Source organism: Mustela lutreola, chromosome 4, assembly GCF_030435805.1.
Source record: "Mustela lutreola isolate mMusLut2 chromosome 4, mMusLut2.pri, whole genome shotgun sequence".
NCBI lineage: Eukaryota > Metazoa > Chordata > Mammalia > Carnivora > Mustelidae > Mustela > Mustela lutreola.
In genome coordinates, this window is record NC_081293.1 from 191744128 (window position 1) to 191752140 (window position 8013).

Consider the following 8013-nt stretch of genomic DNA (forward strand, 5'->3'; position numbering starts at 1 on the left):
CTTCCGCGGAGGTCTAAGTGAACTTCCCTAATCACATTTGTATCACTTTCTGTTTTGTAGTCTTCATAAAAAAGGTCTCAAGTTTTATTATGCATTTCTTTTTGCCTGCTTATTTTAAAGACTCCTCCCAGAGACCCCTGCCCCATCTGTGAGGACTTACAGCTCCTTGAGAGCAAAACACATGTTTGTGTTGTCTCCACTCTGCTTGGCTCACTGCACCTCCTCTCCTTCCTCCTGTTAGCCCAGGTTCCCTTCCTAATGCCCTAATAATAGGGGGTCAGAGCCCCTTTCACACTTTTTGTCATTTACAGTTCATATAAGCTTTCATTCATATTTTTCATTTGGGTTTTGATCCATGGCAACATAAGCAGAATGACTATTAATATTCACCTTACAGAAGACAAAACTGGGTTTCAGAGAGGATAAGATGTCAAGGTCGTATAGCAAACCAGGACAAACCTGGTACTTCGCTGAGGTCCAGTTCTTTGACATGGAAAGCCTAGCTCTCCTGATCTCAGCACTCACATATCTCAAATGATCGTCATCATGCATTCATGACAGCTACAGTCCATCTCCCTGGATGGTGAAGGGAAAGGATGTAATGGTATATATGAGGGATAAGTGAGTTGGAAGGAAGAACTTCCAAAGCACTGCGTAGACATGGGCCAGGAGCACCAGGCATATCCTTTGGAATTGGCAGTGGTAACATGGAACATGGAGACTGGGTATTGTTTAACTTTGGGTTGGCTGTGAAGGCAGTGTAGGATATGAGAGCATGGGCTTTGGTCATAGACTTCAATGTGATTCTTTCCCTGTTACCTGTGGGAAGTTGATAAGTTGCTTAATGTCTTTCTGAGACTCAGTTTTCTGTATCAGTAAAATGGGTATAGTAACATGTAAAGAGGCTATGTATGAGTTAAATTACATTACTGGGTGCCTGGGTGGCTCACTGGTGGCTTAACCAGTGGGTTAAGCCTCTGCCTTTGGCTCAGGTCATGATCTCAGGGTCCTGGAATTGGGTCCCACATCAGGCTCTCTGCTCAGTGGGGAGCCTGCTTCCTTCTCTCTCTCTCTCTCTCTCTCTCTCTCTGCCTGTCTGCTTCTATGCCTACTTGTGATCTCTGTCAAATAAATAAATTGAACCATAGACTCTGACCAAGTGATATTTTTCTCTCCAGGAGAGCTAAGTGCTGTGTCTCCAGTATGGAAGTGGAGAACCAGACCCAGGTCACCAAGTTCATTCTGGTGGGATTCCCTGGGAACTGGGGCATGCGGTTAGCAGTGTTCCTGATGTTCCTCATGGCCTATATTCTGACGGTGACTGAAAATGTGGTCATCATCCTGCTGGTGCAGCAGAATCGGCCACTGCACAAGCCTATGTACTTCTTCCTGGCCAACCTTTCTTTCTTGGAGACCTGGTATATCTCTGTAACTGTGCCTAAGTTGTTATGCAGTTTTTGGTCTGTGAACAACAGTATCTCCTTCACTCACTGCATGATACAGCTTTACTTCTTCATTGCCCTCATGTGCACAGAATGTGTGCTCCTGGCTGCCATGGCCTATGACCGTTACGTGGCCATCTGCCGTCCACTTCACTACCCCACTGTTATGAGCCACGGGCTTTGCTTGCGCTTGGCTCTTGGATCCTGGGCCATTGGCTTTGGCATCTCTTTGGCTAAGATCTACTTCATCTCTCGCCTCAGCTTCTGTGGCCCCAATGTCATCAATCACTTCTTCTGTGACATCTCTCCAGTCCTTAACCTCTCCTGCACAGACATGTCTGTAGCTGAGCTGGTGGACTTCATCCTGGCACTGGTCATCTTTCTCTTGCCCCTCTCTATCACTGTCCTCTCCTATGGATGTATCCTGGCCACCGTTCTGCGCATGCCCACCGGAAAGCAGAAAGCGTTCTCTACTTGTGCCTCCCACCTCGTGGTGGTCACCATCTTCTATTCAGCCACAATTTTCATGTATGCCAGGCCCCGAGCCATCCACGCCTTCAACATGAACAAAGTGATTTCCATCTTCTATGCCATTGTCACCCCAGCTCTCAACCCTTTCATTTATTGCCTAAGGAACAGGGAGGTCAAAGAGGCTCTGAAGAAACTGGCCTATTGCCAAGCTATCCAATTGGACTAGGACTTACAAATTATTAGGAAGACATGGTTTGATTTGGTGCCTGCTCTTCCATCCTTGGTCCTTTCTTCTTTAATGCCTGATCTCATAGTACTCATATTGGTATCCTATCACCACATCCACATCAACTACATGTTCTTGGCTGTGTTGTGAGGCCTGCATCAACACACGTGGTCTGTGGTCTAAGGGCATACCCCTTGTAGAGAGAACTCTCTTTGGCTGAGACCTAAGATAAGGTTTCTGACACTGTGAGTAAATCCCTAATGGAGTAGAGTGGGTGAGCATGTTGGTGGCATCTGAGTTAGCTTTTTGGGGGGATCTAGCAAGCATTAAGTGTTGTGGGCCAACAGATCTGAGAGGGCTTCCTGACTGAGACAGAAGTAGCAGTGTCTTCCTGGTTATTGTGCTGACTGTCAATCTTGGTGGCAGAGACTAGAGTTTGCTCCTCTAGTTGTGCTGGCTGTCAATCTTGGTGGCAGAGACTAGAGTTTGCTCCTCTAGTTCTCCCCCCGCAACACTTTTCATAAGTAGCTGCTTCCCTGCATTATAAACATTTCTGCTTCAGGTAGCTAGAGTGTTTCCTGTACATGAACTATACATAAAACAATTGTAATTTGTCTTCTGATATAACTTATACTGTTGTTTTGTACTGAATTTCATATTTCCCTCCTAGATGTTACAGTATGTTTGTTTGTATCTGCTAAAGGCTGAGCACAAAATAAATGATAAATAAATAAATATCAGCAAATATATTATTTGCTGAAGGAAACTTTGCCCTTATTAAGCATCTTTTCTTTTGACCTCAATGTTTTTCTTCCTCTTTAATCTACTTTTACTCCCCCTGGCCTCCATCTCTCAGCACGTCATCTCAAATACAAGCAAGTTGTCCAAGTTTAGGATTTGACAGATTTCCATCCTATGCCACAGTGACTCTCAGCTCTCCTACTTGTTTATCTGACACCCTACCGATGAACACTAGACTTGCTGATCAAACATGTCACACCCACAGAAGGTATAGATGTACCTACTCTTGGTTCACAGTTTTGTCAATGGCAAAGAGAGCCACACTTTAAGCTACATTCAATATAATATGCCAATATCAATATGCAGGAATTTAAGTCTTCCTTTAAAACAGTTGAAAATAGAATCGCTTTTAGCATTTTCAACATCTTTTACCCCCTCCAAAAAAAAATTTAAAAAAATTTTTTTAATAAGAGGCATTAAGAAAGATTCATTTTATAGACTGCATTTTATAGACATGTGGACTAGAAGCTTAGGAAGTAAATAATGTACCATCAGAGTGGGGAGCAAAAGTCAAAAACCCAGATCTCCTGACTCTAAGCCCTGGGTCTGTCGTTGGCTCGTGGCATCTTTCTAGAGAGAAAACATGCTTCTTCAGCAGACTAAATGTGTAGGGCTTTGGTTAGAATCATTAAATGCTATACCTGGAGAAATTGTTAATAAAAATGGACAAATGTGGAATATATTCCTCAGGAAAGCAAAGAAACAAAGATAAAATGCAAGCTTACCTTACTTTAGAGAATAACATTCAAAAGAAAATGACTTTCATAATGGAAATGATTTAATATTTGCTCCTGGAACTTGATGTAATAAAGAAGTGATTATACATATATTTCCATTTCAAACCAAACATATAAGGAAAAGTTATTATTTTCTGAGCTAATTCAGATGAACCAATCATAAGGTTGCAGTCTAATAGGGCTATGAAATGCATGTGCTGAAAAAAAACAAGAAGTAGTGAATGGGCAATAAAAATTACCAACTGGCTGCTGACAATCTGAGTTCTGGTCCTGGATGTCTTTGTCATGTGACATGAACAAATCATCTAAACTCTCTGAAACACTGATTCTTCACATGTAATACAGAAATAATAATGCCTTCTTTGCCTCCCTTCCACGATGGTTAAGAGGATAAGCTGACATGATTCCAAAGACTGATTGTTCAAGATCTGGGCCAGTATAAGAGCTAAGCAGGCCAAAACTCAGTTACAGTTTATTGGGGAGAACTAACAGAAGTCTCTGTAGACCTCCAAAACCATCTGTACTGACTGAACTCCACCTCCCAGAGTCTGGGAGACTCCCAATAGAGGGTTGTTTGCTTCTTTATTATTTCTACTAAGTGTCTGGGTGAGAGAGAGAGTGTGGAAGTAGTTCTATTCAATTGTGTTTCAAAGAGCAGTTGGGAATCAGTTATGTAATCTTGAACTCACAAGAGGAACACCTAAATGCATGAACTCAGCCAATGAGAGAGTAAAGAACAGATCAATGTAGGAATCAGCCTCAACAGAGGAAAGATGATGTACAGCAGTATAATGGATAAATGCACACATAGGATCATTATTTGTAAAGTGAGCCACATAAAGCAAGACATTTTGAACAAGTCGTCTTGGGGGTAGGTAATGACCTTGTAGACTCTGGTAGTCAGTTTAAGCAATTTACTTGGAGACCAAGCCTCAGATCAGTCCGTTTAGACCAACGATTGATTCGTTTAGACCAAGCAGCCCATAATGGAGTTCATCAAACCAATGAAAAAATATTTTTATAACAAAATATAAAAACTTGTATTTAGGAACATATGGTGGACAATATAATTATACATACAAAATTCATACATAATATACATAATGGAGTAGGTTGAATGGCAGCCCCCAGAAAGATTTGTCCCATCCTCAAGCTGGAATTTGTGATTGTGAACTTATTTGGAAAAGAAGCCTTGGATATGTAGTTAAGTTAAGGTTCTCAGAGTTCCTGGGTGGCTTAGTCAATTAAGCAACTGCCTTCAGCTCAGGTCATGATCCCAGGAACCTGGGGCTGGGAGCCTGCTTCTCCCTCTGCCTGCCGCTTCCCCTGCTTGTGTTCTCTCTCTGTGTGTCAAGCTTTAAAGTCAAGGATCTCAAAATGAGGCCATCTTTGATTATCTATATGGGCTGTAAATCCAATGACAAGTTTGTTGTAAGACAGAGAAGGGGAGAAGGCAGAGGTGAAGACCATGTGAAAATGGATGTAGAAAGGACTTAAACTTCCACAAGCCAAGGGATGCTTGCAGCCCCCAGGAACTGACAGAGCAAGGACTGATTCTCCCCTAGGGCTTTGAAGGAAATGTGTGTAGGAGGAAGATGGTGCATGGCAGGAAACAGCGCAGAGTGATGCTAAGTGCTCGCGGAGGTAAATCGGGCAGTTACAAAAGCCCTTGTTGAGAAAGTGAAGTCTAAGCAAACCAAATGTTGCCAAATGTTTGACTAACAATTTACAACAGACAAAGGTACAGAGTTTAGATCCCCATATGGTTAGAGTCAATTTGCAGACATTGATGGGATATTATAATCTGGCAGCCTAGTTAGAGAAATTGAACCAAAGCTGACATGTAAAAAAATTCACCGGGCTTATATCTAATTTAGAGGTTATTTAGCTATTTTTTTTTTTTAACTGACAGACTGTTCTTCAGTGCTGTTGGAACACACCAATTTGTCCTCTCTCTGCTGTTTCTCTTGCTAACAGGTTAAATGAATACTTGCACATGTTTATTATTTGTCAGAGACTGGATTTGGGGCTGCGGGTGTGGCAAATTGCAAATGAGCAGTGGTGGTAGTGTGTGACTGGGGAGTAGAGTAGAATCAGCCATCTGGGAAGGTCTATGAGGAGGTAGCATCTTGCACAAAGCCTGAATGAAAGAGGGAGCCAGTTATGACAAGTAAACCTTAGTGACTGAAAAGCTCAGATTCTGGGTCCAAACGACCTGGCTTGAAGTTAGTTCCTATTGCATAAACTTGGGCTAAATAACTGTACATATTTCATTGTCTCATTTAGAAAATTAAATAAATAAATACAGAGAAAATACTAAGATGAGTGCTTGGCACAGAGTAACTGCTCAATAAACCACTAGTTTTATTTTATTTAGGGTGAAAGTTTTACAGACAGAATGAACACTGAATGCAGAAGCTTGTAGTGAGAGCCACAGTGGCATGTTCTGTGAAGAAGGCCAAAGCTGGCAATCATTCAATTAGACAATTAGAATTGGAATTGGAATTGGAATGTGGAACAATCATTCCAATGTGAACATCTATGCATTTACATGGGAATGATTAATGAGATGTTTATTGTAATGTTTTTTATAACAGAAAAAATTGAAAAAAGAAACCCAGCATGTTAAAAAATAGAGTTAGATGGAATGAAATATGGCCTATCCCTATGATGGAAAACCTTGTAGCTAAAAAAAAAAAAAAAAAAAATGACATGGAAAGTGGCTCATAAAGTATAGAGGGGGAAAAATAATTTACCATTAACTGATTACAAAAATGATGTACACAGGATCCCATAAAAATACATGTGTATATGGTTAATGGGTACTTCCATGAAAAGACAGAAAAGAAATTAGAATTAATAAGATTTAGGATGCAGAGGAGAAAATTGATGGTCAAATATTCATCAAATGAAGGTTTAAGAGTCTCACAGTGTTTCAGAGAACCGAGGCAGCTGCTACTTCTTAGCACCTGGGTGGCTGAGTCAGTTAAACTCCGACTCTTGATTTCGGCTCCTGTCATGATCTCAGGGTCTTGGGACTGAGCCCCAAGTTGGGATCTGCAGTCAGCAGGGAGTCTGCTTGGGGATTATCTTGCTCTTTCTCTAAATAAATAAATCTTAAAAAAAAAAAAAGATAAATGAGTGGAAATATATACAGAGTGATTTCACTCTTTTACTTTTGTTCACCGCTAGATTCTTCCATGGTCCAAAAGTATCAATGGATTGAGTCAGTTATGACCCCATAAGTCTATATGTAGGGAAACATTACACTGCTTCATCAACTTCACCTTTTGCTGGGAAGGTTGTTATGGTAACAGTAGGGCTCAGAAGCAGTAACAGGCTGATGCAGCTATTACAACTCTACACAAAATGTGTTAACACCATGACCAGGTGGGATTCATCCCTGGGTCATCCCTGGGTTACAAGGATGGTTCAACATTCACAAATCAAACAATGTGATAGAACAAATCAATAAGATAAGAGAGAAGAACCACATGGTCCTCTCAACTGATACAGAAAAAGCATTTAACAAAATCCAGCATCCATTCCTGATTAAAATGCTTCAAAGTATAGGGATAGAGGGAGCATTCCTGAACTTCATAAAATCTATCTATGAAAGACCCACAGCAAATATAATACTCAATGGGAAAAAGCTCACAGCCTTCCCGTTGAGATCAGGAACACGACAAGGATGTCCACTCTCACCACTCTTGTTCAACATAGTATTAGAAGTCCTAGCAAGAGCAATCAGACAACAAAGAGAAATAAAAGGTATCCAAATTGGCAAGGAAGAAGTCAAACTCTCTCTCTTCGCAGATGACATGATTCTTTATATGGAAAACCCAAAAGACTCCACCCCCAAACTACTAGAACTCATACAGGAATTCAGCAAGGTAGAAGGATACAAAGTATCCTTTGTATCCAATGTAAGGGAATACATTGTATTCCTGTATACAATGTATACAATATCCTGTATACAATGTACAGGAATCAGTGGCTTTCTTATACACTAACAATGAAAATACAGAAAGGGAAATTAGAGAATCGATTCCATTTACTATAGCACCAAGACCCATAAGATACCTGGGAATAAACCTAACCAAAGAGGTAAAGGCTCTGCACTTGAGGAACTACAGAACACAAGACCATTCCATGCTCTTGGACCAGACGAATAAACATTGTTAAAATGTCTATACTGCCTAGAGAAATCTGTACTTTTAATGCCACTCTGATCAAAATTCCACCGGTATTTTTCAAAGAGCTGGAGCAAATAATCCTAAAATTTGTATGGAATCAGAAGAGACCCCTAATCGCTGAGGAAATGTTAAAAAACAAA

The 8013-nt window shown here is 40.8% G+C and overlaps 1 protein-coding gene across 1 annotated transcript; it reads left to right on the forward strand.

The window, feature by feature from the left end:
* Positions 1 to 1203: 1203 nt before the first annotated feature.
* LOC131830473 (olfactory receptor 6B1) lies at positions 1204 to 2139 on the forward strand. The gene has a single exon (XM_059172706.1). The coding sequence runs from the start codon at positions 1204 to 1206 to the stop codon at positions 2137 to 2139; it is 936 nt and encodes a 311-aa protein (XP_059028689.1).
* Positions 2140 to 8013: the final 5874 nt, after the last annotated feature.

Coding starts and splice junctions, on each gene's coding strand:
- LOC131830473 (XM_059172706.1), top strand. CDS start 1,204: ATGGAAGTGGAGAACCAGACCCAGGTCACCAAGTTCATTCTGGTGGGA.